Genomic DNA, 27,644 nt, shown 5'->3' on the forward strand with positions numbered 1-27,644 from the left:
GCTGCACGCGTGTTAGCATTGTTGCCCTCCGTGCCCTCCACAAATGCAAGTTAACAAGCGCATTGCAATAATTCTCCCCCCAAAGGCAGGGGGAGTACGAATCCTTAACGCAAGCTCTGGACGAAAAACGCAGCACTCTTGCGGAGATAATTCTACTGATGCGCCATCTTAACATCTTTGTTTGATATCAGCACGGTATTAGTATCTGCACGTCTTTAATTGTGAGGTCGAGGTGTCTTTAATTGTGAGACCGAGGTGAATCAGGGTTGACCGTCTGGTCACTGAGGGCTTTGCTGCGCTTATGATTAGCCGCGATTGGATCAACAGTTCTATCGTGCAAGCTTTTAGGGGCGTTCAAGATATCTGAATCTCTGATTCTGCGATTGCAATAATTGCGTTCTGATTTCATTGTGTAATCAGCGATACAGAGGAGGCTAGACATATTATGCCTGTTCAGAACTCGAGATCTGATCAGGGTATGTCCAAATATAGAACTAAACGCAATTCTCTCAATTCCCCTTGTGGCTAGAGCAGTAGCAGCTGTCCTCGTCGCAGCACGGCTGCATGCTGCGACGCTATCCAACCATACTGATCGTAATATGACTATATGAGTACAACACCCGTGACCAGTGCTTTATGGAGTTAATTTTGTTGAACACCAGACCTTTTGAGTTATTGTTATCGTCCATCGCATAAACCTAAATGATTTATGATTTAAATTTGGAATCATATAACCTTCATAAAGGAAAGGAAAACATCTCTGTACCATGGAAAAGCGGAAGAACCAAAATGATGAACCCACCAAATCGGAAACAAGAAGTGCGGATACGGACGTCGGGAATAAAAAAGCTCGCTGCAGCCCGGATAAGAATTTCGAGGACGTGGAACCCGATGGATCACGTAAAATGGACGAACAAAGTTCCGAGGAAGGTAGCAGTGCAACTGACTCTGGCAATGAAGTGTCTGACAGAAGTGAAGATTACGGAGACCTGGATTACGAAGGCTGTTTCTACGGCTCATTTCAAAGTGCCTACGAGGAAGAGTGTCCATCTCAAGTTAGTATTCCCAGATGGCTCCAATTTCCTCCTTATTCCTCGGATATGGTTACCGGGAAGTGGAAAATGACGTTTTCTTCTGACATTGTCGATTTTCGGTGGCAAGAAGTTAAGCAGTTGTTTCGAGAAAGAAAACTGCCGCCTGCTGTCACCAAAGTGGTGGTAGCGACCCTAGGTGCTTACAGCGAAGAACACAATGCGCATTATATGTTGTTCTGCTGTGCTCCGGCCAGTCGAGAGGCGGCCATAAATATTGCTGTAAACCTCGTCCGTGTTTTCCCCCCTAGTGAGGATGTAATTTTTTACAAGGACGATAATGCTGCACCGGGAACAAGCCAGTGGCACTTCAGCTGCGAAAGTGAGTATCGTGTGAATTTGTCACTCAATAGCGGAATGAATGGCGTGACGTCCAAAATACCAGTCGACCATATTCTTCCTCGCGAAAACACGAAAACGAAGTGGATGAGCATTGCAGTAAACAGCAACTGCTACGGTGGTGGAAAGTGGATGTACCATTTTGACGAAGAAGAAATTGATGAAAAGTGGATTCGTATTAAAGAACTGGTTGCGGCGGGCGGTTTAACGGGCGTCAAGAAAGTTGTAGTTAGCACCCGGCGGAGCATTGTAGAGGGAAACTTCACTGAATATGTTTTGCTCTTCATATGCGGACCAGCAGAAGAAGAAGATACAGTAACAGCGGTTGGAAAGCAACTACTCCGCGTTCTTCCCCCGCGTTCTTGTGATGGCGGAATATACTATAAATCAACGGAGCAATCGGAAAGGGGAAACCAGAAAAGCGGCCAAGACGTGAATCATCTTTATTTTTTGCGCTCTACTGAAGGTTTCGAGCAGAATCTAAAAACTGAGTGATAGTGCAGGCTTAGATTGCTATCATTTTTGGATAATTTACTTATATACGCATTTCCATATAATCGTGCTTGGTGTTTGTCCAACACGCGCTAACAGTTGCATAACCACCATGCGCTACTTAAGACATTGCACTACAACGTTGTACTGTTCTTCCAGTCAGTGTGTTGAGTGGTTTTTTACTTACAGTTAGTTTTTGTTTCGTTAAGAACTATTGGGATCCTGTCATAATGGCTGTAGGTTCGGCCACATTGTGTGAATACTTCAGCACGGTTTTCTGTGTTTCAAACTTTAACTTTGGCTTTCCGGTAAAAGTGCATTAACGCTTGTTTTTATTGCATGGCAACAATTGCCGTTTTTCCGTTTTATTTACCTATATATTCTAAACTATAGTAATTAAAGATATATATATATATATAATCGAACAACACTAACACGCAAAACCGGAATAGTAAATGTTAGGATCAACAAGAATAACATGATTACTTGTTCTGGCTCTACCACTGCCTTGTATGAACACTATCAACAGCTGATTTTTGAATCGGTATAAACAAAGACGTTTACTGGCTACAACCACAACCCTTTACACATTATGTTAAAAATGATTTTACTGATTACGAAATCTAAGATACCTATCCCGCATGCGGGTACGTGCAATAAGTACGAGTAGTATTTTTATCAAAGCTCAGATTGTGCTGCGTTTGGGGCGGTGACATTTGTTCAGCTGCTTCATATTGAGTCACTTACGTTACATAATCGGAATGCCACCAGTTTTCAAATCTCTGGTTCGGTTAGAATTCACTCAACTTGCGGCGCTACAAAAATTGAGGCCCTTGAAGGACTCGGCCGAATGGACACTAGTCATCAGATGTTTTTCGACTGCCGACAAAGTTCTTGCCACAAGCGAAAGCATCGTGCTCGCCCCCGACTCTTCTGCTGGCGCAAAAGTATTGTTAAGTGTCCCACTGGAGTTTTCGACCTGGGGTGACCTGGACAATATTGTGCACTCTCCCATAGCCATTAATTTTAATGAAATCGAATTCATAAAAGATAAGAAAAAGCCAGTACCCGATGAGAAATCTGATCTTCTGGGACAAGTCTTGCTCGATCTGTTGCCTTTAGTATTAGGAAGAACGGAAATAGCTCCGACATTGCCCGTTTTCGTTCCTAAAAGAGACGGTGCCGACAATCAGTCAGGCGCAAGCGCAGCGCTGGGCGATGAGGTTACCATAAGTGTTCTTGCCAAGTTAGAAAAACCTCTTGTTCCTGACGAATACCAGAAGTCGTTTAACATCGTACAAATTTTTATAGATGGATGTTACGGTATGCCCCCTGCTTGGACAGGGAATGCGAGCGCGAGCAGTTCTTTTACCATAGCTGGCGCTATGTGCACATCTAGCACCCATATGCGTGTTCTGGCGGTTACCAATAAATCACTCCAAGAAAGCGTGGATTCCACCGCGATTAGATGGCCTTCGCAGAGCTGCTTTGTAACAGAGAGTGTTTACAAGGGACTGCATACCTTCGAATCTCAGTGTGCCTTATCGGATACCGATTTCCAACGAAGAGGCCCGCTTCTACCATCCAGCGTACTGTTTCGTTGTGTTTTGCCCTTCGACGCGGAAGACTGTTTCAAAGCCAGGTTAATGGCCACCAAAACGTGGCCTTTGGAGATTGTGAATGTGACATATCCGGAGAAACATCTCGGAGTCAAGCCAAAGAAAGCGGCTGACATACTACCCAGTGCACCGGAAGAGCCAGTGTTGACTAAACATGGCGCTGCATACGTTGACCTGGAACCACTATTGCGCCCTGGAATGTGTGAAGTGTCCGGCTCTTATGCATTTCGTCCCTTCAGTCTGGCAGAATTCTCTGCAAAAACAGGAACCAAAAGCGCCGTGTACGAATTGTACCCTGGAGGGAACAATGTAAACACTGACAGCGAAAAGAAAACCGTTACAGCGAGTTCGAAAAAAGTGGGGGAGCATCATTCGACACTTACTTTAAGAAAATCGATGGCTCCTTCTGCCACCCCTTCTCAAGAAATTGTTCCCCAGCTTAATCCACGATCACAAAATGATGCCGATTTGTACCTTACCCACAATTCATTTGTTCGGGTAAAGGTAGCATTATTGAAGCCGTTTGTGCCTAAAACAGTACGAACTTTTTCCGTGGAAGATCGATCGCTGTATTTGCATTCACTACCCCGTCGATCTGGTTCTGAATGGCCCAACGATAACGGCATAGCGGCTACTAAAGCGCTACAGGAGGATGTTAAAAACATCAAGGATTATCTGGCAGCTCTGTATCAACAACATCCAACAGAAAACTGGAGTGAGTATTATCGGGCTGCTTTGCAAACAACCGATAAATCTGAACCGATGGTTTTGCTCCATCGAACGCTTTACGACCACATTCTCCGTTTTGTGCGAGATCGGTTTTATCGAATTAAGCCATTTAAAGACCGTTCGGAATATGAGCGTTATGTTCGTACAGTTTATGCAAGTTTGGCACGTGAAGTCAGCGATGCCCTGAAAGGTCAGTCAATGCAACGTACCGAAATTTCGCAAACAAAATCATCGCCAGAAGCGCGAGCAAATCTCCGGACAGACACGGATTTGAAAGTCCTATCAATGCAAGAAGATTTGGACGGAAATTTTAGTAAAGCCGAGCATTTCCTTGGACTTAGAGTGATAAGTAAAGGGGGCAGTGCTTCAGCCTGGAAGGACATCGGGATGTTTCAGCTACGCTTTAGAAAATTAGACCAAGCCGTACAGTCGTTTTCGCGGTGGTTGTCAAAAGAAGAACTTAATCCGGATGCATTGTTGGTTTTGGGTGAGTTAGGTCACACGAAAAAAGTTTCTAGAATTCACTGCAATACGTTGCTGGGAAATTCACTTAATATGCACGTTGTCGGCGAATTCCCTTATTGTACTCTTATTTTACCAACAAAAAATGGTATTGCTAAATATTAACACACATACGTACAGTATGTACACGCCTGTATATACTACTTACTTTAATATTATGTCGCAGAAATAAATCAATAGCTGCGTAAAAATTATTTCACAAGTTTCGTTATTACAACAGGATATGCATTTTGCGAACTTGGAAAACTAAATTGGGCGCAGACCATATTTGAATGCGTCGCATCTCTTTGTCCGAAGAATCCGCTACCTGCAACCATTCTTGGATTGTTCTATGAGCATCTGGCAAGTGACCATTCTTCAGAGGTGTACACGTTTCTAATGGAAAAATCATACCATGAAGGTCGTATTGCGCTTGGTCTACATGGTGCTGTGTTGGAAGCTGCCGATAATTCTTTACGGCAACGAAGAATATCTGTCGGGTGCGAACTGGAAACAATGCCAAAAGGTGACGCGGCTGTAGCGGAATGCCGGCGTTTATTGGTGAACCTCATTGATTCACGTGAATCAGCCCTGGAATACACTAATAGAGAAAGTGAGCCCCATGAAAAAACTGAAACTGAAAGTCTCTTCTCACCAGTGACCGGCTGTCAGACTTACCAGGAAGACATGAGATCCCTGATAAACAGCACGAACATGCAATTTGCTACCAATATCTTCTGGTACTGTTTACCTTACTTGAGCAGAAATGGCTTACTGCGGTTTCTACAAATGTCTGTTGCGAAATTAGCTGGCTTATGCCCCATGAACGAGACATTATTCTGGACATGCAGTATACAGAGTTTCTTGGCTCACCGGAAGTACGATCATGCCGAAATCCTTTTAACCGAACTTGATCGTCTCGGAGAAAGTAGCGCCCGGTTTTATGCTTACTGTGGACATCTGAACTATCTGCAAGGACGAAGTAGTAGTGCGGTACTGGCCTACGAGAAAGCGCTTAAGCAACACGATTGCCTTAAGAAATGGGAGCTGTTTCCGTTGTATTATCGCTCCGGTACCCTGTTCGAACAAATGGAGATTTACTTTGAAGCAAAGAAAGCGTTTCATGAGGCCGCTAAAATTTACGGGACATGTCGAACGTGGATCGGATGTGGCACTGCAAGCTACAAGCTCAACGATTTGGTACATGCTGAATACGCTTTCCGACAAGCTTTAGCTGTGGACAACGGGAACCCCTTGTCAAAAAAATATTTGTCTGACATTCGCCAACGGAGCAGACAAACTATGATGAAGTAGAAGGCCTGAAACCCGGCCGTGCTATGGTGATCAGCACGATTCCGAAGAAATCGAAACTCACATTGCCTGTAAATCTGCTTTGTGGCATCCGAATTTCAAAATGGCTATGTCTAGCTTTCAGGAACCTGGAGGCGCTTATTAAGGAGAAAAAATTACGGAGAAATTCACGCATTTAGACTTCATGTATTTTTTGTAATTCATTTTATGTATTTAGAATGAGATCAGTGCAGTCGAGCTTTGCCCATGTGTTTAACCAGAAGGTCATGCTGAGTGAAATATGTCAAAAATCCGACCAAATTTCTTTAGTTCGCGCATAATTGTTGTTAGTCGAGACTGCTTAAGTAAACCATAGAACGCTTTAATATTTTTAACGAAGATAACCAACTGTTCCTCTTGCTGTAAATGTGGCAGTCATGAATGAACACCAATCCTGGTACCCTTTTAACTAAAAGATATCTATGTTAATAACAAAACATTGGCAAATTATATTGTAAAAGCCTGTTTTTTCGGCATAACAGTCACTGTCAGACGCGTTTCCTGAAAGTCACAGGTACAACTTTAGGGCTTATCCAAAGTACGGCCATCTTCCATATCCTCCGTAATTGTAACCAACTCCCATGCAACATTCGGCCATGAAAGTAGTGCACATGCATCCTCCGTACACGCGTTTAGCGCGTTCTAATTGTTGAAGCGCGTTTGGGGTTTGGTCAAGATCATACTTTGGGTAAAAGTTTAATTGGGCCTTAACAGCAGTCACCAACACCACTCCCATGAGTAAAACACACCAAGATCTCATTTTAGTCCGTATATGCTTAGTCCTTGATTAAATTCGCTCTTCTAGCACAGGGCTCCTCTTACTTTCCTCTGCAGCGTTGAATATTACAGAGACGGCCAAGTACCGCACCGCTTAATTTGGAGATAGTACAAGTGTGCAGATAATTTCTTACTACTACTAAAAAAACTGAAGAAGGTGCTACAAAACACTAATTCAGCTTAAGTTCTGTGAGTTTGTTGGTGTTGCTAAGAATTACAAAATCATCAGCAATAATTACGTGGATTAGGACAACAAGTCATAGCTATTGGAGGTTACTTTATTTATGTGTTATACGCACATTGTGCACTTGTCTAGTTCATCCAAGCCCGGAAGCATTTCGGTCAAGCCAGCGACAAAAGAAACGATTTGCAAAGTGCAAACTTTACTCTCGTGCCGTCATGCACTAATCTGAAAGGATGCTTTAAGTTCAAGTAATTGTTTACTTACAGTACTGTCCAGAAACTAATTTACCATAAACTCAAAGTTATCATAAACCGGTTTTTTCTTCAGTAAATTGTTGAATAAGAAAAATGGTTTTGTCCAGTTTTCAGTGCCGTCGACCTAAGTCATGGGAACTATTGGACTCGAGAGTTCGAAGAGTGGAATCGCTTGGCATAGTGGATAGCTGCCAAAACACACAAACAAAACAGATAAAAATAAGAGACAAAACAGATAAATAACTAACCAAATACATTTCCAATGAAAAATGTCAGGAGTAGGATCATTAAGTTTGCAGTGGACTGCAAAACTGACCTAACTTCGGAGCGAACCAGCTTCGCAATTCGCTTTTGGGTCAGTGTTGAGTTACTTTTGCAGTCCATTATATGTACGAGTACTTTACTTTATGATGAAACTGGATTACCGGAATACAGAAATTTGCCAGGCCACTTACGCTTGATGTGCTGCGTGAAGTAGTAGTCGTAATAGTAGTTGCCGATTCGAACTTCCGCGACGCACTCTTCTTCACAGCAAGATTACCAGATTTCTTCACTTGCACTTTACTCAACAGGAAGTCACTTCCAGGAACAAGCCATTTTGCGTCACTCCAGAAAATAGCAATTAGCGATACGAAGTATATACAAAGGACATGCAGATCTGCGGATTCAAACAGCTGGGGCATAGTGCCTACTTCGGTGATAAGAATGGCAGGTATGGCTGCGGCTATAAGCGAGATGAATGTATGTTGCGACATGGCGGCTGCGTCTTTGGTTACCATCAAAACGATTCCGCACCTACAAACAAATGCGAGGAACAGTAAAATTTTGTCGAATTGGGCCTATAAGTTCTCATATACAGTACAGCGGATAACTGCAACAAAGAACTCGAATGAAGACAGAATACAACGGTTCAAAACCTTAGAAGTGGTTCGAGCCAAATTCAGCCTATAGTTTATGGCTGTGAGACCAACATCCATAAATCTTTGTTATGCACTTTTACCATTGCTTTAACGGTTTTAATAACTGTAAAATAATAGCAAGAAAAATAGGATTTTTGAAGGCAATAGACCCAGAAGTGACGAATAAAAATAAAAATTTAATTATCGACTGTATTATTTGCCTTTGTATTAGTTAGTAGGTGTTGTACTCTTCAAATGTCCACAAAAAAGAGAAACAATTCAACATTGACCCGCAGTTTTGCGCTCAAAATCGGGTGAACAGTGCCTGTCTACAAACTTAAAAGAGTCCATTTACGCTTACGTAATGACGGTTGGTACTAGCCAATAAATCGGAGGTTCGGGGATCCCGGGTTCTTTTATTTCTTGGAACACGAAATCGATACATAGTCCGGCTAAATGTATGGCTTGTAGAATAAAGAGCACTTTTAGCGTTCCTATCGCAATGGCCGATGTTTTGACGCTGGGCCGATCGAATAAAGCAGTCCATGAATATTGCTGCACGGGTAAACTTAAGATTAAGGTCAGCACTGTGTACAGTCCTGCTTGTGGCAGCTGTTCCGACAGGATGGTGCTATCCCGTTGTGCAGGATCCACATCGCCCATTTATACGGAATAGTTTACTCCAATTACTGACTTTCAGGAATACGTATGAGGATGAGAAACGTAATGTTATTACAGATAATCCATATTAGAATTCTTAAGCGCCATTTTATCGCAAGGATTTTTAGGAGTAAGACATGGTTTTTTAAGTAAATGCGATGGGCAAAAAACCAAGTGTATCAGCGATAAAAACTTTGCATTTTTAAGCTACGGTAAGTAGTACTAAACGAGAATTATTATAATGCTGTGTGTTACTAAGCAACCAGCAAACAGTCTTTGGGCAAGGCCCAAAAGGTATAACAATTACAGTAATGTCTTGAGGCAAGGTTATGCTTTCCAGGAAACATTCAGATGGCCGCGTATTACAGTATCATGTTTGCCGCTTTGAATTTGGTTGAGGCGATCGTGCGGTCAAGTGCACTGGGCGGAGCGATCGGCGTAATTTGTTGCGATGGTAGTCGCCTAAGGTTGTTCCATGATATGCGCTGTCCGATAAAGCGTCTGCAGTAGCTGCCAGTCGTCGTCGCCCAGGTGTTAACCGTACGGCAGATCGGGCTTCTGCCATGAATCCAGGCTGATATCCAGTTGTTCGTCTTTCGTTAATCAGTGCAAATATTGGCTTGGACTGGACAATTATGGAGTCACCTCTACCCGGGCGCAGGAACGGTTTATCATAAGGAAGGCCACGAAATTTATAACAGCGGCTTATAAGGTCATCCGGTCCACTGAAAATTTCTCGCAAAACGAACTACAAGCAGTAAATCTGTTAATATAGCCCGTTAGTCATGTTTCCGCACGGAAAAAGCCGTATCCTTAGCTTGCAAGGTATTCCTAATGGCACTGGTTAAGGTATTTCCTAATGCTTACTCTAGCCGCCGCTTGCAGCTGATAGTCCAGGAGATCGGATCCCGGAAGGGAGCACAGCACGAGTGCATAACGCTCTAACGCAAAATTAAAATGGTCCCATGGGATCTTGGAGAACCGTTCCACGTAACGTGTAGTTTTGGTGCTCCCCATTACAAGTCTGCACTGGTCTTTAAGGTCCTCGAACCTATGAAAAGCATGATTATACCTGTTTTATGGAACTTCGACCAAGCAGATTATTATCCTTTATCAAATTTTATGATACAGAAGTATCGAACGCGACACCTCTCCTCTACTCGACAAAACCCTGGCTACTAAACTGTTCGCCAACGCTTACCACGTATTAACCCTAAGTTTATCCTTGGACTGTTGAAAGTTGTCCTGCATCTTTTCCCTGCTGGTCCGCAACTTCTTTTGCTGTTGCTTTGGATTTCTTAGTGTAGCAAACACAGACCTGCACCAAAAACGTTTCTTTTATGGCGCTCTCCTGATCTATGTTGTCGCATGATAAGCTATTCGCTAAACGTACGTACTCTTTTTTGCGATCCAGGAATTTTTCATATTTCACACGTTTTGCGCGTTCGGCTTTTAACCATCGTTCATGCATTGCGCGAATCAAATCTTCCGCGTTATCTTCGTTGACCTTACGTTGGGTTCTGCGGTAGGGACCACTAATTATTAGTTTTTCAGTATTTGCATCACAACATCACAATAACTACCGCTAAAACATACTTCTTGGCCAACGTCTGCAGGCTTATTTCACTTTTAACGGCCTGAAATCGAGTTTGTACTTTAGACATGCTTTCCAGCCATGGCGGATAACTTTTGAAGCGCCACTCATTCACTCCATCACTAAAGATGAAAAGCATAAGTTACAGTACACCGTAAACGCAGAAATCTTGCTGTATTGCAGACCTTGATGGACAGTGCCGATCGAAGCGCCCAGCGAGCTTATTCCTGTGAAATTTTCTCCAAAGCAGCTGTTGCTGTTAGATAAAACACGAGTCAATTACGATGGAATCAAAGTTGCCAGTTTTCGACAACTACCACCATTACAGTTATCTATGGACAAACTTAAACCGTACCTGCTCTTTTGCGTTCATGTTCGAAGGACCGGTTTTTGAAAGGGTATCTGATCCCGATCCGTCACCGTCTTCTTGTCTTTGTGAGCGAAATTTTGGATTGAAGGTTACGCTGTAACAGGATGAATTTTTGACAGCTGGTTGAAGGAACTGGTTACTGAAGACTTTGTACCTCGGTGACCGGCTTAGAGCTTCCATATCAAAGTGATGTCGCAGTTCCTCCAAGCGATCAAAAGACAAAGGATGCTGGAATTATTAGTTTACTGTAAATGTAGAGCTCACTTGTCAGTCACCGCCTCAAATCTGACAGACCGGCTTACCCACGAAAGAATTTCTCTGAGACGAACATTGCTTAATGATGTGAGGATGATGTCAATCCATCGGATGTATCTTGAAAAACAAGTGCGCTCAATTTGCTTCGTTGGCTCATCTCTGAAAAATGCGAGGTACACAGACAAGGCAGAATTACTTTAGTACGGAACAAAAGGGATAAAAAGATTGTTATTTGATTCGATAAAGTTTTACATACCGCATACGTTGAGTCAAACAGTTTCTCCAACTGCTGAATGGAATAGACAAGGTGGTGAACCGTTCCCAGGTGTGGCGAATCGTGCATCAGCGCCACAATGCTCTGGAGTTTCATTTTTTGTAAAGCTGCCATAACGAACTAAAAATATTTTACTCACTTTATTCCCAACACAACAGTGTCCTATCAACGGTGTCTGAGTTGTGGTATTAATTGACCTGGTCACTCTGGTCTAGAAAGTCTCCCAGCTCGCGCCCTTTCACAACTTTGTTCACACATCGGCGCATTTCTTTCATAAACATCTTCCAGGAAATGAAGCCGCCATCGCTTTTGGTACGCAAGCTGCCAGTTGGACGAAAAGGTTGATTGAGTAACTGGGGCAGATTTGATCGCGTAACAGATTCTTGGTCCAATGCATCTTCGTCTGCAGTATGTATAAGCAAACTCACTAGAAGTTGGAACGATACTTACAACATTCCAGCGTCGAACGAACGCCGACCATGAAAGTTTGATGAAGGATGCAGCTGAGTGAAACGTAATATTAATTTTTATTATTGATTAATGAACGTAACTGCTAGCGTCCGGACGGATACCATGCGTCCCGTGTTGTCCATCCGTCTGCTGACGCATCAGCCTGTAGCGGGTGCGAGGTCGCATGTTTTCCATGGACAACAACAGATCCGGCTATAAGAGGACATAGTTTTCAGTCTTCCTCAATGTTTATGAACAGATTTTTGGGTCCAAGAGGGCTTACAATATGGCTGTTTAAGGCTTTCCTGATTAAGAGTTCGTCGAATACGGTTAAAGAACCCAGTGCCTTATATGGATCCGTCAGAGGAGTAAAATCTCCTCTCTGGGCCGCGATTTGCTTCATTTCTTCAGATTTTTGTAGATATTCCGGGACTTTCCGCGGGTAAGCCGCGGGGACATGATGATCGTTCGTAGCTGCATTATGTGAGGGGATTTCATCAGCATGTGTAGTTAGACCGAGACGAGCTAGGAAACATTATCTTTAACAGAAAATCAAATCTTCAACAGTGGTTTTTAGCTTAGAAGTGACATTGTCGTACAAGGATTCTCCACAAGATCACTGAGGACTTCCGTGTTCTTCAACTGCACTAGTTTGCGGAACTGGTAGCTGGATAGTCCTTTGGGAATATCCCACCATTTCCCAGCTCTGCAGGAAATACAACAAAACAGATCTATGTCTATTTTAAAAAAAAATATCTCCAGTTTAAATACGCGATCGGACAGATTAGAAACGAATAGCTTGACTCACTTCTTCCCCATTTCAGGTGAAAACATGCCCCTGTCCGAGCTGCGTAACTCTTCAGCGTGCAAAACAGTTTTATTTTTGCCGTTGTATTTTTTACGGTGTGGATGGCATTACAAACTTGCCGCTGAGTACAGTATAGTATCAAAAAAGTCTCATGCTTATTCGTGATTTAATCACTGTAGCAGCGAGCATTTATTAATTATTGCCAAGAGACGGATTCTATTGCAAACAAAAGTTCTATCCCAACCACCAGGATTTAGTACTCGACCTAACAATGTTTATGTATGTAATTATGTGAAAAGATGACACATTAATTATTGTTCTTGCATTGTAAAAATGCTTGCGTACGAACATCGTAACCGGTAATCTGGTACTGCTTAGCGTTGTTTGATAATATTATTATTAATTTTAGTATGCAGCTGAGCTATTTAGTTTCATGCGTGCCCTCATCTCGTTTTCTCGTGATTTTAATATGTTATTTAAATAGCTTCAAATATATCGCAGGTTTTATACTTTGTATCTCGTATCTCACCATCAGTAAAACCATGCCTATGAAGGTCGCAGCAGGTAATGATAATTTCTAGCTCCGTAACTCTTAAGACATTCGGATCGTTCTGGATTACAGTGTGCGTTAATATTAGATTGTACGCGTTACAGAAAGTGCCCAATGCCTAGGTACATTTTCATATTGTAATATAAATTGTATAGGAGTACGAAGTACTCGTACTTAATCCTATATATTAATAAAATAAGCCTTAGCGAATTCCATTTCTGTCACCCTTTTTTGAGCGATCCACTGAACCAAACTTTGATGTCTATATGTCATTCAATAGCCGCGAGTTTGCAGATTTGCAGAAACCAGTTAGTTTTTTGAAAGTATGTGAAGTTTTAGAGAAAATCTTAAAAGAACTTAACATACAAAGTCTACGGGAAAAGTGCAGAACCCACCACTGCAAACCCACCCAAGCCACCACTGTCACGAACAGCACAGGAAAAGACATCTACACTTGATGGAACTTTGGTGTCCGTTAGTTATCGGACTGCCTTTAGTTCATAAGATTTTTATTAAGAGTTAGTTTTTAAAATATGTAGGCTCGGAAAGTGATGTTTCTTAAAGACTGAACATGCAGAATCTCCTGGAAAGTGGGAGCGACCCAAATTCCAAAGATAAAGTAGTTGCCTTTCGCAACGGGTTGATTAGATGTATTATTAAAATTTAAAACTGCTTCCAAAGGGCGGTTGGCTTTTGCTGCCGTGCCAATAAAGTGGAATATTTTATCCTTTTTTTCAAATCTCAAATAAACATCATTTTGTGAGAGACTGAAAGTCGATTTTGAGAATTTTGGTGTTCGACTGGAAATGATGTGGACTACTCGAGCAAAACAGCGAGTCCCAGTCCCACCGGGCGTACGCACTAGGATTCGAGTCTAACCGCCGCCCGGGGAGAAAGCGGCCCAAGGCAAATCTTTTCACGGCGACCTAAATGAGGAGCGCGAGCCTCCAGCAGGGGAAGGTAGAGAAGGTAAAAATATTTTTCAGAAGGGATATTTTTCCGCTAAGGAACGTAGACAAAAACGGTTTTATAAAAACAAAACCGCATTTTAGCATTCAAAAATTTAAAATAAACAGAAAATTTAAAAGCGAAGCTTATCCGCATTCTAATCTATGTTTCCGCCAGCTATAAAGCATTCCGTCAGATCAGCTCCCATCAAAGGTCAAAACAAAAAATTAGGGAATACCCTCTCCGGTGCGCCTGGGTGCGACAAGCTACATTAATGAACCATCTGTGAGGACGTAAGCGTGAAGCGACAATGCGTTTAATGGGTTGGGGATGTTGTTGGCGTTAAATGGGTTGGGTTTGGGATGGGTTGGGGTTGGGATTGGGAGGCGACAATGCGTTGGGGATGTACTATACAAATGCATAGATTTTTGCCAAACTTGAAACAAATTTTATAAGCACGTAACAGAAAGCGGAATCATAGGCGGCGCCTATCTGCAGCGGGGTCGCAAGCAAGACACTGTGCTTAAGTTGTCGACGTTAATCAATAAAAATTCACCAAAGAACACAACGAAATTTTGAAGTCTTCATCAGGTTTAAATTGTCTGTGTGTAAACAGTTGGAGGAAACTGGAAAGTATTTTTATTCTAAGTGGTCTAAAGGTTGACATCGGTGGTCGTACGGTCGCATCACTGGATTGTTTTGTCGGGACGCACTAACTAAAATTTAACGAAGCTCCGAATGGTATCTGAACCAGTAGAAGTACTGAAATACGGCTACAAAAATTTCAGTAATTATGGAGCTTTTTTTATTTGTAGTTCTTGACAACTGACCGGCATATGCTGCTGATTGATTTGCGAGAAGCTTAAAAACTTTGTTTTATAATTGCAAACAAAAAGGACATATTCCTGGAAATTTTCTAATTTTTCGGGTCTAATTTCGGGTTAAGTCAGCGGAACGCGACAATGTTTTCTCAAAACGGCCTTAAACATTTAATTATTAAACTGTGATACATTCTAACTGCTACCAATCTGTCAGTCAACTATGGTCAAAGGCCCAAAATAAAGAATAAGTTACGACATTAGTTATGATAAGCATAACCAAACAGGTATTGAGCAAATACCGTTTGTCTCTGCCAATGAAACTAATCAAACTATATTATTATTAATATTCTTATACGCTCCGCTCAATAAAACTAAATTTGCAGTCATGGGTTTGTACTTTGTAGCTTTCCATAAATAACAATTTATCGCCGATTTATTCCGCGCAGTTTGCGCGGGGTCTACTAGTATATCTATATTGCGCGAGCTGATTGTGTCTTCTACCGCCCCATGCTACGCGCACCAGGTCAGCAGAATGAATTATCCTTACTTTACCATTACAACACCACTGGCTTAATCGAAAACAGGTTTTGAACCTTGATCAGACGTACGAATGGAAAGATATCGCAAGCCGGTTGCAAACGTGCAGGACCTGAATGTGCTTGTTGGAATGAGAATACGGTATGTGTACGTATGTTTTGCTGCAAAGTCTAACGAAGAAGCTGCGGTAACTTTCACCACGCGGACACGTTTATGTAGTTTCATCTTCTCAGCTTCTCTATGCTGCAAGTTGGTTTGCTGTACTTGTACTGTATAATTATAGTCTTACAATGCATTCGCCCATTCAAAAAATATCGCTATCTGTCATAGCGTTAAGCGTCCTCGTTTTGGTAGTTTCGAGGGCGGATGATACACAATCGTGCAGTGCCTCCAGCAAGCCAGGCGAAAGCAAATCATGCGGATGTGGTTCCGACGCACTCAACCGGGCGCCGAAGGAAACGGTTAACAATCCCGTAACCGACGACGATATTATTGTCGAGGACGATAGCTCCAATACTATCGACGCCAAGTCCGTGAAAGCACAGCCCCGCACCGACTCTACAACACAACATGCTAATATGGTGAAATTAGCCGGAGGAAAATTCACGATGGGCACGGATGAGGCGCATTTCCACGAAGACGGAGAAGGGCCAGCGAGACCGGTTATCATCTACCCTTTCTGGATGGATGTGATGGAGGTGTCCAATAAGGAATTTGCAGAATTTACCCGGGATGCTAGTTATGTGACGGAAGCGGAGAAATTTGGCAATTCGTTTGTGTTTTTTGATATGATGACGGAAGAGCAGCAAGAACCGGTGCAGGAGTCAGTGGCTGCTGCTCCCTGGTGGTATAAGACTCCCAACGCTAACTGGAGGGAACCGGAAGGCATCAATTCCAACCTCGACGAGCGGTGAGTAAAAAATTAATAACATTATGAGGCAATGTGGAACAGCAGTATAGTTTGATGATGGTTAGGCTTTTACGGTCTGCTTGTAAAAATTACGCAGAAAATCGTGGTGTTAGTATCGGTTATTTCTTCGTACAGCCGTACGCGTCGAATTTGATTGCACTAAAGCTTAAGTATAACAACACCACTATGATTTCTTTTTGATAAATAGTTCATCGAAAAAAATGCTAACTAAATGGCGTTGCAGTTTTTAATAGTAGAACCTCGAATGTGGTTAACAATATGAAATTACTGTTCTGGTTACTGTTTTTAGAAAGTTTCGTGGCAGTTGACAACACCACACACAGCCTTTGATAGTCCTGCGTGATGGTAACCGAATTCAAAATTTGCAGATGGGACCACCCTGTGACGCATGTGTCATGGAATGATGCCGTTGCGTATTGCAAGTGGAAAGGGAAGCGTTTGCCGACGGAAGCTGAATGGGAGTACGCGTGCCGGGCCGGTCTGGAAGACCGTTTGTATCCGTGGGGAAATGTGCTGCTACCGAATGGTGAACACATGGCGAATATCTGGCAGGGAGAATTTCCTCTCAACAATACGGCGGATGATGGTTATAAATGGACGGCACCGGTGGACTTGTACAAGCCTAATAATTTTGGCCTCAAGCAAATGGTAAGCAACAACTGCAAGAAATTAATTTGATAATATAGGCTATTTCACTTTTGGTCATCTACACGGCAGTTGACACGTATCTTTACTGCATTGCCACATAAAATGCTTGAGTTTATTTTCTACCGAAGGCAGATGAAATTTTTAATTGTTTCGTTTAAGCAACTAAACTTGTATCGATTTTTTTGTGTCTGAAAAATGTGATTCTGCCATTGATATTGTGATCATACTGTCCAGTTTTTTTGCATTTTCGCAAAAGCGCAGATAAGAACCGTATAAATCTTTTATAGGCTGGAAATGTTTGGGAATGGGTTGCCGATTATTGGTCTATACATCACATGCAAGAACTGAAAAAGAATCCTACAGGTCCAAAGAAAGGCACTGAGCGCACAAAAAAAGGCGGATCTTTTCTGTAAGTGAACTTAAGTAATATATGGGGATGTTTTTAGTGAAAAAATTAATTATAGTCAAACTGTTGAATTAAGGGAAATGGTACCCGATACATAGTATGAAACATCTGTATACTTAGCTTACGGTTTTCACGCCACTGTGTACAAATCAGCTATCTACAGATACCACAAAACAATGCAAAAAAAGTGTCCATTTATCATTTTCTGAAAAGCAGCATTTTTCTTGCGACTACTTGAAGACGATAAAACACTGCCATATTGCTATCTACCATAACTGATGCAAATTAAAAAAATTAACAGTGCAGAAAGATGGGTAGATTTATTAAGTGTGCTAATGGTAAGTGGGACAGTTTCTTACTATAAGCACGAGCAAAATAAATCATGGGCACTTCAGCATTTTTGCTTTTTAAAATTGAATACTTGAATAATCTTTTGCTAGACTAAGCAAGTTACTCAATAACTTGTACTTGTTATTCAACAGCATATTATTAAAACTACCCTTTGGTTGCAGCTGTCATAAAAGCTACTGTTATCGGTACCGGTGTGCCGCCCGGAGTAACAACGGCGCTGATTCTTCGGCATCGAATCTCGGATTTCGCTGCGCTTCCGACATTGACACAGAAAGCTGACCTGTTTCTTTCATACTCAATATTTGACCAAATAACTGATCTCGTTGAGTAAAAGTAGCGTAACGCTGCACTAACGTCTTGCTTTGTACTTCTGTTTGGTAGCTATCTCATTAATTAATGTCCGTTTTTTGTTTCTGCATTTGTAACGATCACTATGATATTACTGAATAATAATATTACACAGATTCACTGAGGCGCTTACATCATAAACAATCATAAAGCGGTGTTCATAACAAACAATGTGACAATGAATTACAATTAACAAGGAACATACTCTGCATGCGGAGACATCAATAATGTTAACGTTGAAATAATGTGCAGATTACTTTACACTGATAGTCAAGAATTTTTTGCATCAGTATTATGTGAGTTTAGTGTTACCATAATTCGTTGAAGCATACAAATCGCTTCTACAACCTTATTAATAACATTTACATGGAAAGAGAGTTTCATATGTTCAGATGAGTGGCTCGCAAAAAAACGGCATGTGATGGTAACACCTACGTAGTGCATTATAGTGTTACCATGGAGTTACTGGAGAAAGAGAAATCTTAATAAATAACTATGTATGCGTGGGCGTGGTTTTCGGAGGGATGTAACCTGCAGTATTTTCATTGCACTCCAACATGCTGGTCGATCGCTGTTTCTAGTTTTTTCACCATATGCCGGACTGGCAGATGCCGAATCTAGGGCCAGGATTTAGATCCTGTCATGTTAAAATTTAGACCTATGTCTGACCGACTATGAGTTTTGCTCTCGATACTACTTTTATCACGAATATTTTTAGTGATTAAATTAAAGAATAAAAAATTTGCTACTTACAGTTTTGTTAAACACCGGAATGCCGGCACTTCCAAACTGGCCATCATATCCATGAGATACGATGTACACCGAGCGCTCTAACATTATTCTGAAACATCATAAGCGAGAAACTGATGTTGCGAATCGGCTAGTGGCAATTCACAGTCGACTGGACCGCTATGGTTATGATGTCAACATCAAGTCTGCTCTCGAGGGACAGCTGAATCAGTTTTTTCCTAATAAACTAGCGCACAAAGCCACACAAGTCAAGGCGGTAGGCTTAACAAAAATTAGTGCCAAAAGTAGTTACAATATTTGCAGTTTCACTCTCATTCCGAAGCTTAAAGCTTTGTATATACATTTCCCCGTTATATGTTTCTGAAAATAAAATTTCAGAAACTGCGCAACTTAGGCTACGATGAAATTCCGCCGCATCTTGACCGTAAGAGCGCAATTCCTGCGTCCACCCTTTTAATTTGACGCCAGTATGCTCACTGTATTCAGAATGGAACCATTTGGTGTACCCTAAATTTGTGATTGCGTTCGGCGCGAGAGGACCTGCATGGAAGGAACGCCTGAAGATACAGCAGTATGACATGGACTGCTCACGTCATGGCATCGAATTTCCAACAGCGGCTCCGCCTGCTTTCGCCAAACAGTTTGCACCGCTACTAGGTCCAGATGTACGAGGTGATACTAGCCGGCGATAATAACCCCACAATAATATTGATTTCCATTTCATCGTGTCAGCAAAATACCTCAGTTTTTTTGCTTTTTAGCAATACGGAAATATTGAACTATTCAACAGGCGACCGCGTTCCACCATCGGTTACCAAGCACTAGCTTCTCGGACCGTTCGTTGGCCAGTTCGTGGGCAGTCCATGGTAGGCATTGCACTGCCTTTTGCAGTGAATGTTGTGAACAAAAAATAAATTGGTCGCTTCAAGCGGCCTTACCAACAAGGCAGATGCTAAAATTTATTAGATGTTAAATTTTGCTGAATTTATCATTGCTTGATTACTGATGCCACAATTTTCAACAAATCCTGTAGTCGTCCTTCACCTCAGTAATAATTCTCAAAACTTTCACGACCGAAGATTATCTGAATATGTATGCTGCTTTAATCCGTCTAATTAATATTTTCGAATAACGTTTCGTTTTGCTTTCTGCCGATCCAGGTACCACAACAAAATAAAAAGGTACCCAAAAAGGTTTTCATCATGCGACCAGCTGCCGGCTCGAAAAAAGCTTCCACATGCGCGTCTAACGATAAAACTGACCGGTGAAGTAACTTTTTGTGCTGTTGCGGTAAATTTAATGTAAATGCGATGTTGGTCTTTTCAAGATCTCGTACGAGATCTAAGTATTGGGCGTTTGCAACATATTTATTTTAAAATAGGATCACCTTTGAATAGTTTCGGTTTAAACAAAAATGTTGTACTACGGTATAGTCTATGAGTACTGCTGACATTGTGAGTCATAAAATTCTTATCATTTACCATTATTGCAGGAATAAAGCAGAACCGTTGGTGAGATTCGTGCAGTCACCCACATTCGCGAGTAACCGTCCATGACTTTTTGTTATTTTCTGTTTACATCAGCGAGCTAGTGTGCAAACTTTGGGTTCTTTTGTGGCCGCCCAAGCGTTGCCGAATACCGTAAAACCATGTCCGAAATCAAGCCCGTTTTATGTGTCGGGTCCGCGCTTTCCTGAATCTTCCGACATCACCGTTCCAGGGTACACCGTATATGTACCTAGTACATGCTGTAATCATGGCAGATTTAGAAAGTGTTGATCCAGTGTGGCATTAATCATCTTAGCTTTGTGATTTAACGACAGACCTGGGTCGTATAACACTCACGAAATGCGTATTGGACGCCGAATATCTGCGCAGCACAAGTTGGGACATGGTGGTTTTATTCCCCCTCCATTTCATGTTCGCTGTTCTCATCGGAAGAAAGAAAAGGTCAGTGAATAAAAGTTTATAACGCAAAAGCACCAGCTGGTTTGCAAAAGATATTACTTTTTGTAGTGTCACATGTGCCAAATGGAAGTGTGGTGCCTTCCGACATTTTACGCCTTGCCGAAACGGAAGGTGTACCTCTGTCCACTTTGTTACCATGTACAACGGAAGAAAGCAGTCACACTGAAGCCGCGGTAATTTAAGAAGTTAGTGTTCAGAATAACTGCCCTTCGAATGATAATTTTTTTCTGCCAGTACCGTTGCACGAATGCGAAGAGTGGTTGATTGCGGATGGCTGCACACACATAAACATTTTCCGGACTCCGACCGCATACTAACGGTACTCGTACTCCATTCTCTGTAGTACTTGTACTCGTACTTGCTGTGGTTTCTCGATAGCTGTCTAACTTTTCACCCTACTGCACGCGGCACAGTCAGAAGTTCCGTTGACTTAAGAGGGCCCGGGCTGCCTTTACCAGGTCTAGGAAATCCCTGTACTTGCTGCCGTCAACCGGCTGGAGTGTGACGTTGCGGCAGTACTTATGGCTAAATCTGGCGCGCTACATAAGCACCATGTAGGGTCCACAACGTCAACGGCAGCAAGTATAGAGAGTGCCTAGATAAGTTGTTGACATCCCTCGGATTGATAGTGCCGGCGAAGTGCAGTAGGGTAAAAACAATTGCTGTGAATATTAAGCAAAAAGTTACTGCAAAATTTGATGTGTAGAAGTGTGTAGAAGTACAATAACTGCATACTGCAGTATCACAAGATATTTTAAATGTACTGTATGTATGTTCTCCTGTACAATACCGGGTGCAGTAAAACTGCAGGTGTGCATAAGTCCAGCACAATATCTGCACAAATGTAATGACCGTATGAGTACCGTTAACAAAACTGTAAATGTGGATTTTCAGCATGCAACCTTGGCGGAAGTAAAGTGGCTCGCACGGAAGGAACTTTACATGCATCTACATTTTCCAAAACGTAGAGATGCGATACCACAGAAGGGCGTACGACGTTACGCGGCACCATGAGACATCACCGGAAGAATGCATGGTTACCATCCAGAACAAAAGATGCCTCCAATACTATCGCTTACAACCAGCTAGGTTTCCTGTTAAGATGACCTATTAACGTAACCGCCCGGCTATGGGCAGATGTAGTGCGTATATAGTACTATATACGCGGAAGGAACCATGTGGCCTTTCATATGCATGAAACTGCTTGCTAATTTGTGAAGGAGATAATTACAGTGAGTTGCAACAAAATGCTACTAATGAAGCGCGACTGGTACAATCATCACGAATAAACATCCTCGCACACTTGCACTGACCATGGAGATCGTTATGGTTGCTTCCTGCTGCGCTTTATTATACTTCTGGGGCTTTTTAACGGCTCTGCCCCGAAATTGGTTACAACTGAACTTGGTCTCCATCCCAGTGCTGGTGTCGCCAGTTCTTTTATTGTTTGTGCATAATGCAAAAATTTGACAAACCCGTCTTCAAAAGGTTCGATCAAGTCCCTCCTATGTAAACCAGTACTATTTTCTTGTTGGTAGTTTTGATATCTCTCTAAAGTCCTTCGCAGTTTATCCAGCTGACCATTTAATTGCTGGCCGCTTGTTGTTTCAGTTTCCATGTTTTGCTGAATTTTTTCTATCTCCTTTCGCAAAGCTGACCGGAGATTGTCGAAGATTGCATTCTTTTTCCTTAGTTTAACCAGCTTCTGATGCTTTAATAGCGAGTGTTCGTCCGTTGAAATTGTCGTATCCAAGAGCTCCAAAACACAGTCCTTCTTGTGGGCTAACTTAGCCGTGTAAGCCCATTCTTTGTCCCTGATATTGCCTTCCTGGAGGGAAACAGTCAGCAACTGGGTCTGCAAAGCCGTTTCGTGCTGGAGTCGGTTTGCCTGATCGTTGGTGTGCTGAAACGCTTTAATAGACCGAATGGCTTTCTTGGAGAATTCTCTAGCTTTCTGGCAGGAGGTGACGTGCTCACAACAAGCTTCCTGCAGATTATCGTTCATGCTTAACATGAGCGCTCGTTGGTACTCCAGAAAAACTTGGGCAAGTTTTCGTTCATAATTGCGGAACAGCTTGTTGCGCAGTTTTGCGGTGTTCAAAATCAGTTTGGATAATCGACTCGTATATAAATTTTTTTCTCGGATGGCTTGTCTTTTGAGAAGAGCAATTTCTGCCTCCATCCGGCGCTGTTTATCCACATTTTCGCGGAGAGTATAAATTTTGTACTGCAAGTCAACCTTTCGCTCCTGACAAAGTTTCTTCAGCTTTTCTCTCTCGCCTTCCAACCAGTTGATTGTCACTGTATTATGTACTACAATCTCATCCAGTTGCCCTTTTAGTTGCTGAAATTTATTTTTCAGTATTGCTGCTCTAGTGATTTCGTAATCGTTCTGATCAAGCAGGAAGTTGATGAACTGGTCTAGATCAGATAACTCAAATCTGGATTTTGTGCTCAGTTCATGGTGATCAAGTTCCAGCTCAATCCACTGTTTACGTTTTAGCTCGATCTGATGTTCAAGATTATGAATCTGGACTTGATAATACGCCGGAGTCTTTTCGTATTCGAGCACAGCTTCCATGGATTTCCATCCTTGATTGCTGGAGTTTTCTTCCAAATACAACTCCGACCACTGTAGTTTAAGCTCCCGGCGAAGTTCGCTAGGCGGCATATGCAGGTCGTGTGCCAGAGCATACAGATCATCGATTGGTGAAGACTTACTTTTTTTCAGCTTCGCAGGTTTCTCCTGCAACATCATAGCAAGTAAATTTTTTTGAAGTTTTTTGAAGAAATATTCGTACAAAATACAACCATGACAAAGTTATATCAAAATCATCTAACTGTAGATCGTAATGTAGATCGTAATAGATGCACGAGCACATAAACCGGTTTGCGATTTCCAGTAGAAGTAGTGATCATGAAGGGTCCTTACTTTTAATTTTATCAAGCAGGTGATCATGCGAAAGAAGATCTAAGAAATCTTACCTTGGACGAACCTTAGTAAAACCATTTTCCTTTCCCTTGTTGTAAGTTTTTGAGAATTCCTCATCAGCGGATTCCCATTCACTTGAACTACGGCCCGACTCATAATAGTTATAGAGGTCATCCTCGTGGACGGGTAACTTCACCTTGTAAGGATCTTTAAAGACAGTTTCTTTTCGTAGTCCCATTGCGATAGATGTTTTAACTGATTTTTCAAACGCTTGGACCGCCTGCTTTTTCAGATTATCGGCCGTAGTATTGCGGCTCGGTTCCTCTTCGTTGGAGGATGTATCTTCGTCATTTGGATCTTCGATTTGATTAACCTTTGTGGGTACAAGAGGGTTTTTCGGCTGGTCCACCTGATGGGGCTGTCCATTGACGTAGCCGGCGGACAAAGGGGGCCTTCCTGGGCTTTGAGCGCTGTTAACGTTAATTGAGTTCAAAGCTTTTATTGCTTGGGTTTCCGCTATTAACTCCATTGCATAATCGGCAACTCCTACTGGAACCGGCTGTTTGCCCAGTACCTGCTCGCGGCGATATTCCATAAATGCCAAGTCCTCGGCGCTTTCTACAAGCCATTTGTCTTGCTGGCTGTTAGTCATAAAAAGCTCATTTTGAGTAAAATATGGATTTTGAAGAGGCGTGGTACGCAAATCCTCTCTGTAACGCTCCGCTGGGTATTTTCTGTGGTACGCCTTTGGCTTTGTCTTCTGTGGAAGTGCAAGGGGTTCATCAGTTTTATTTGCGTCTTTCTCTGGTTTTGGCTTACTTTTCTTATCTTTGTTTATTTCCTCTTCTAATGGTGGAGCAGGTGGCAGTTGAACCTTGTCTTGGTAAAGGTTACCAACCGACGAGGCGGCAGAAGATGACGCGGTTTCGAAATCGTTTGACCTTTGCCCAACAGACCCAGGGCTCGAACTCCTCTCTGCCATTTTCTTTAATTTCGCCATTACATCAGGGCCAAGATTTTCGAAATCTAAGTTTGTTTCTAGTAAATCGTCAACCGTGAGTTGCGATAGGCTTGTCTTGGTAGTATCATCATTTAAGATGTCAACGAAAGTTTTGGTTATCCAATCCTCTTTTGACTGGGTTATCTCAGATGCGGGTTTGAAATGCATGCCACCAAACCGGGAAACTGTGTGGTCATTTTCCGGTTTCTCAGACAGTAGCCTACGTGTTGAGGCTCCCAAAAGCTCATTATCTGAATCACTGCTAGTAGATTCGGATTCGGTTTGAGCAGAATCAATACTAAGATCTGAAGCTACTGCTTCGTCGAGGTTTTCTGTGGCACTACTCAGTGATTCAACGTCGTCACTGTTTTCCTCGGCTAGAGTAAATGCGTTGAGCGCATCTACACTAGGCTGTTCTTCCAGATCAAAAATAAGCTCCGCAGGAATATCCCCCAACGATGATTTCTCGTCTGGTGGCTCGTCCTCGGCTTGCGGGGGTCGAAAATTGCCGACATTCTGGCCAAACTGTATGACATCGTCTTCCGAATATCTGAACACAGGGCGTAAAAGCTCTGGTCCCGGAAGTGGATCAAGGGCGATCCCGCGCTCTTTCTTCCCTTTTTTGCCTTTTGGAGGCATTGCCCGCTAATCATATAATAATATCTCGGAAAAACGCTTAACTCATCACGATTTCCGTTTTTATTATGGTATTAATCCATTTAAATGCGACAAACATTTGGCATCACAGTATCTACAAGATCGCCAAACTCCACATAAGTCATTGTTCTGAAAATTTCGAACTGAAAGTTTATAACATTTCTGAAATAAGTGTTGATGTAATAACATGTTACAACCTGGAATTTTTTGTACCTGCTCGCAGCTTCTGCAGAACTCACATGTCAGTAATGCGGTATTCTATGTCGTTACTAGGGCTTCTGCGCTGCCGAGGCGAGCATACTTAGATTTTCTTTGCAACAGGGCCATAATTTTTTACATTGAAGAAGCAGAAAATGATAATGATTTAGAAAGCGTTTTTGTGAAACCTCAGCTGTAGTATTTCGACTTACGATGCGAATTCGCTTGTAATCTCTGCAGTATTTCAATCTTGGACAATGAAGCAGACTGATAGTGATGCGAGCGGAGGGTGTTCGGTGGACAAACACCATGGATGCAACAGCTGTCATTCGATGTCGTCCACATCGTCCACTGGGTCGGGCCAAGGTAGTGATCACGATCATGAACATCATTCAGCATCTCACCATAAGAAGGGTGGCAGCGTCAGGTTTAGCGGTTTGGATAATATGGACGACGATGATGCAACCCCTGGCGATAGTGGTGGGAGCAAAAACTCAAAGTGTTGTCATATTTACCGCGGCCCAGCTGCGTTTATGTCACCTGGTGGTAATGCAAGTGACAACAAGTATCGCTTTGGCAAAATAAATCCTATATCTGGACACTGTTTCGTCTGCTTCTGAGAACGACCATTCAAAATAAATACTGTTAGCGAATAGTTGTTTTCAACAAACATGAACGTTTTTAGGACGACATCACAGCTTTGAGGATGAGTTGAACATGGATATCGAAGAATCTCAACGTCATCAGCACGGCGGATGTGGTGACGAAAATTGCGGATGTCAAAAGAAGCGCAAGCGTTCCGGTTGTGCAAAGAAGAAACCACCCTGCCCTAAAAAGAAGAAAAGTGCGTGCCCCAAGAAGAAAGCCAAAAAGGTCAATGAGTGCAAAAAAGCTGATCCATGCAAAAGCAAGACAAAGGTGGACAAATGCGATAAGTGCCAAAAACCTAAGCCCAAATGTGGATGCAAGCCTAAGAAGGGTCCGTTTATACTATAGATCATCCGATAACAGAGAATAAGATGAATAGCCCACCGCAATTTTAGTTTTAACATGGGCATCTAAGCAGTTGGCGTATGGGGACGTAAACAGCCTTATGCCTAATTACTGTTGTGGCAGTTTGAACTTTGGACTTGAGTAGACTAAGACCATCTGTAGCGTAATTACGCTGAAGCCAAATGCTTCATGTTTTTCCAAGCAAAGAAATTCTATCTCAAAATAATTATCGCTTTGCAGATAAGTGCAGCAAATCTGATATATGTGAGCACGGTCGACCAGCGGAAGATCCATGCAGTAAGTGCCACAAGCCCGCTTCTGATGGATGCCACAAACTGAAAGAAGGTACGTACGCGAGGCAGTTGAGTTGCTTATTACATACTATCTTAAAGACTGATATCCTCAGTCATACAGTAGAAACAGTTTTAACGTTTATGCATAATACATTTCCTCAGATAAATGCAGCAAACCTGGTAAGCCCGACCCATGTGGCCATCGTCCTAAGCAAAGCGCAAAACCTGCCTGTGAGTGCCAGAACGACTGCTGCGCGAACCACAAGGAAGAAAAGCACTGCAATCATCAGTGATAAATATTTTGTTTGATTTGTTTGCCCTTTGCCGAAAAATATGAAAGTAAAGTAACTCTGTCAAACTATTTTCCCTAATTTCTGCTTTCAAAAATTCACCACGACCTATGTCCACAGAAGTGAAGTAAGCAATAAAGGTTAATGACATATGTGTACGAGGAAAGTGTTTTATTCATTTTATTATTATAATCTTGGTAAATGTGTCTGTGATTTATTTATGTGTCTGTGATTTATTTTGGTAAATGTGTCTGTCCGTTACGAAAGGGCGTTACGAAACTGTTGCTGGCTAATATTGTTGCGTAGTTTAAATTAATATTAACCGTTAGGAGTGCTACTGGTAGGACGTTAAAAATTAATTATCACTCAAACGAGCGA

General features: G+C 42.2%; 8 protein-coding genes across 18 annotated transcripts; 5 read left to right on the forward strand and 3 right to left on the reverse strand.

The window, feature by feature from the left end:
• Positions 1-82: 82 nt before the first annotated feature.
• On the forward strand, positions 83-2,237 carry LOC129590207 (uncharacterized). Its single transcript, XM_055485308.1, has one exon. It carries the CDS (start codon positions 768-770, stop codon positions 1,923-1,925), a length of 1,158 nt encoding a protein of 385 aa, XP_055341283.1. The 5' UTR covers positions 83-767; the 3' UTR covers positions 1,926-2,237.
• Positions 2,238-2,379: 142 nt separating this feature from the next.
• On the forward strand, positions 2,380-6,790 carry LOC129590102 (cilia- and flagella-associated protein 70-like). Of its 3 annotated transcripts, XM_055485109.1 has the most exons (3): positions 2,380-4,757; positions 5,013-5,511; positions 5,580-5,820. In XM_055485109.1, exons 1-3 carry the CDS (start codon positions 2,684-2,686, stop codon positions 5,683-5,685), a joined length of 2,679 nt encoding a protein of 892 aa, XP_055341084.1. In that variant the 5' UTR covers positions 2,380-2,683; the 3' UTR covers positions 5,686-5,820. The 3 variants fall into 3 exon arrangements, with proteins under 3 accessions (XP_055341084.1, XP_055341083.1, XP_055341085.1); XM_055485108.1 differs by having other exon boundaries at positions 5,013-6,790; XM_055485110.1 differs by lacking the exon at positions 2,380-4,757 and having other exon boundaries at positions 4,854-6,790.
• Positions 6,791-7,162: 372 nt separating this feature from the next.
• LOC129590104 (uncharacterized) lies at positions 7,163-9,083 on the reverse strand. Its single transcript, XM_055485115.1, has 3 exons — positions 8,597-9,083; positions 7,792-8,131; positions 7,163-7,524 (listed from the first exon to the last, which is right to left on the reverse strand). Exons 1-3 carry the CDS (start codon positions 8,896-8,898, stop codon positions 7,447-7,449), a joined length of 720 nt encoding a protein of 239 aa, XP_055341090.1. The 5' UTR covers positions 8,899-9,083; the 3' UTR covers positions 7,163-7,446.
• Positions 9,084-9,262: 179 nt separating this feature from the next.
• Positions 9,263-12,782, reverse strand: LOC129590103 (uncharacterized). Of its 3 annotated transcripts, none has more exons than XM_055485113.1 (15): positions 12,647-12,782; positions 12,438-12,544; positions 12,122-12,363; positions 11,940-12,051; positions 11,586-11,791; positions 11,378-11,508; positions 11,162-11,273; positions 11,014-11,087; positions 10,845-10,953; positions 10,675-10,745; positions 10,492-10,611; positions 10,293-10,415; positions 10,097-10,213; positions 9,763-9,946; positions 9,263-9,643 (listed from the first exon to the last, which is right to left on the reverse strand). In XM_055485113.1, the coding sequence occupies exons 1-15, from the start codon at positions 12,670-12,672 to the stop codon at positions 9,266-9,268; spliced, it is 2,112 nt and encodes a 703-aa protein (XP_055341088.1). In that variant the 5' UTR covers positions 12,673-12,782; the 3' UTR covers positions 9,263-9,265. The 3 variants fall into 3 exon arrangements, with proteins under 3 accessions (XP_055341088.1, XP_055341087.1, XP_055341089.1); XM_055485112.1 differs by having other exon boundaries at positions 10,293-10,430; XM_055485114.1 differs by having other exon boundaries at positions 10,293-10,430; positions 12,122-12,377.
• A 156-nt stretch (positions 12,783-12,938) lies between these two features.
• LOC129590136 (formylglycine-generating enzyme-like) lies at positions 12,939-18,306 on the forward strand. 4 transcript variants are annotated; one of them, XM_055485171.1, is made up of 7 exons: positions 12,939-13,210; positions 15,370-15,488; positions 15,550-15,643; positions 15,857-16,412; positions 16,802-17,081; positions 17,369-17,490; positions 18,000-18,306. In XM_055485171.1, the coding sequence occupies exons 4-7, from the start codon at positions 16,081-16,083 to the stop codon at positions 18,115-18,117; spliced, it is 852 nt and encodes a 283-aa protein (XP_055341146.1). In that variant the 5' UTR covers positions 12,939-13,210; positions 15,370-15,488; positions 15,550-15,643; positions 15,857-16,080; the 3' UTR covers positions 18,118-18,306. The 4 variants fall into 4 exon arrangements, with proteins under 4 accessions (XP_055341146.1, XP_055341144.1, XP_055341145.1 ...); XM_055485169.1 differs by having other exon boundaries at positions 15,370-15,643; XM_055485170.1 differs by lacking the exon at positions 15,370-15,488.
• A 395-nt stretch (positions 18,307-18,701) lies between these two features.
• On the forward strand, positions 18,702-22,220 carry LOC129590162 (uncharacterized). The gene is made up of 11 exons (XM_055485218.1): positions 18,702-19,192; positions 19,315-19,360; positions 19,423-19,601; positions 19,698-19,802; positions 20,097-20,200; positions 20,429-20,447; positions 20,520-20,656; positions 20,759-20,885; positions 20,952-21,076; positions 21,138-21,222; positions 21,798-22,220. Exons 1-11 carry the CDS (start codon positions 19,001-19,003, stop codon positions 21,915-21,917), a joined length of 1,239 nt encoding a protein of 412 aa, XP_055341193.1. The 5' UTR covers positions 18,702-19,000; the 3' UTR covers positions 21,918-22,220.
• LOC129590161 (uncharacterized) lies at positions 22,083-25,725 on the reverse strand. The gene is made up of 2 exons (XM_055485217.1): positions 23,900-25,725; positions 22,083-23,649 (listed from the first exon to the last, which is right to left on the reverse strand). Exons 1-2 carry the CDS (start codon positions 25,472-25,474, stop codon positions 22,228-22,230), a joined length of 2,997 nt encoding a protein of 998 aa, XP_055341192.1. The 5' UTR covers positions 25,475-25,725; the 3' UTR covers positions 22,083-22,227.
• A 52-nt stretch (positions 25,726-25,777) lies between these two features.
• LOC129590163 (sperm-specific protein Don juan-like) lies at positions 25,778-27,420 on the forward strand. 4 transcript variants are annotated; one of them, XM_055485220.1, is made up of 4 exons: positions 25,778-26,255; positions 26,376-26,669; positions 26,924-27,028; positions 27,139-27,420. In XM_055485220.1, exons 1-4 carry the CDS (start codon positions 25,967-25,969, stop codon positions 27,267-27,269), a joined length of 819 nt encoding a protein of 272 aa, XP_055341195.1. In that variant the 5' UTR covers positions 25,778-25,966; the 3' UTR covers positions 27,270-27,420. The 4 variants fall into 4 exon arrangements, with proteins under 4 accessions (XP_055341195.1, XP_055341194.1, XP_055341197.1 ...); XM_055485219.1 differs by having other exon boundaries at positions 25,779-26,236; XM_055485222.1 differs by having other exon boundaries at positions 25,781-26,056.
• The last annotated feature ends 224 nt before the right edge of the window (positions 27,421-27,644 follow it).

Source organism: Paramacrobiotus metropolitanus, unplaced genomic scaffold, assembly GCF_019649055.1.
Source record: "Paramacrobiotus metropolitanus isolate TYO unplaced genomic scaffold, Prichtersi_v1.0 Parri_scaffold0000039, whole genome shotgun sequence".
In the NCBI taxonomy this organism is placed as follows: domain Eukaryota; kingdom Metazoa; phylum Tardigrada; class Eutardigrada; order Parachela; family Macrobiotidae; genus Paramacrobiotus; species Paramacrobiotus metropolitanus.

Coding starts and splice junctions, on each gene's coding strand:
- LOC129590207 (XM_055485308.1), top strand. CDS start 768: ATGGAAAAGCGGAAGAACCAAAATGATGAACCCACCAAATCGGAAACA.
- LOC129590102 (XM_055485108.1), top strand. CDS start 2,684: ATGCCACCAGTTTTCAAATCTCTGGTTCGGTTAGAATTCACTCAACTT. Junction 4,758..5,012: donor GGATGCATTGTTGGTTTTGG/GTGAGTTAGGTC, acceptor TTATTACAACAG/GATATGCATTTTGCGAACTT.
- LOC129590104 (XM_055485115.1), bottom strand. CDS start 8,898: ATGGGCGATGTGGATCCTGCACAACGGGATAGCACCATCCTGTCGGAA. Junction 8,132..8,596: donor CTAGTACCAACCGTCATTAC/GTAAGCGTAAAT, acceptor ATTTGTTTGTAG/GTGCGGAATCGTTTTGATGG. Junction 7,525..7,791: donor CTTCACGCAGCACATCAAGC/GTAAGTGGCCTG, acceptor GTGTTTTGGCAG/CTATCCACTATGCCAAGCGA.
- LOC129590103 (XM_055485112.1), bottom strand. CDS start 12,672: ATGTTTTCACCTGAAATGGGGAAGAA. Junction 10,214..10,292: donor TTCCTGGATCGCAAAAAAGA/GTACGTACGTTT, acceptor TTTTTGGTGCAG/GTCTGTGTTTGCTACACTAA. Junction 9,947..10,096: donor AAACTTAGGGTTAATACGTG/GTAAGCGTTGGC, acceptor TGCTTTTCATAG/GTTCGAGGACCTTAAAGACC.
- LOC129590136 (XM_055485168.1), top strand. CDS start 15,793: ATGCATTCGCCCATTCAAAAAATATCGCTATCTGTCATAGCGTTAAGC. Junction 16,413..16,801: donor AATTCCAACCTCGACGAGCG/GTGAGTAAAAAA, acceptor CAAAATTTGCAG/ATGGGACCACCCTGTGACGC. Junction 17,082..17,368: donor ATTTTGGCCTCAAGCAAATG/GTAAGCAACAAC, acceptor AATCTTTTATAG/GCTGGAAATGTTTGGGAATG.
- LOC129590162 (XM_055485218.1), top strand. CDS start 19,001: ATGTACACCGAGCGCTCTAACATTATTCTGAAACATCATAAGCGAGAA. Junction 20,657..20,758: donor TCCGACATCACCGTTCCAGG/GTACACCGTATA, acceptor ATTTAACGACAG/ACCTGGGTCGTATAACACTC. Junction 21,077..21,137: donor GCAGTCACACTGAAGCCGCG/GTAATTTAAGAA, acceptor TTTTTCTGCCAG/TACCGTTGCACGAATGCGAA.
- LOC129590161 (XM_055485217.1), bottom strand. CDS start 25,474: ATGCCTCCAAAAGGCAAAAAAGGGAAGAAAGAGCGCGGGATCGCCCTT. Junction 23,650..23,899: donor AGGAAAATGGTTTTACTAAG/GTTCGTCCAAGG, acceptor ATGATGTTGCAG/GAGAAACCTGCGAAGCTGAA.
- LOC129590163 (XM_055485220.1), top strand. CDS start 25,967: ATGCGAGCGGAGGGTGTTCGGTGGACAAACACCATGGATGCAACAGCT. Junction 26,256..26,375: donor GGTAATGCAAGTGACAACAA/GTATCGCTTTGG, acceptor GAACGTTTTTAG/GACGACATCACAGCTTTGAG. Junction 27,029..27,138: donor ATGCCACAAACTGAAAGAAG/GTACGTACGCGA, acceptor ACATTTCCTCAG/ATAAATGCAGCAAACCTGGT.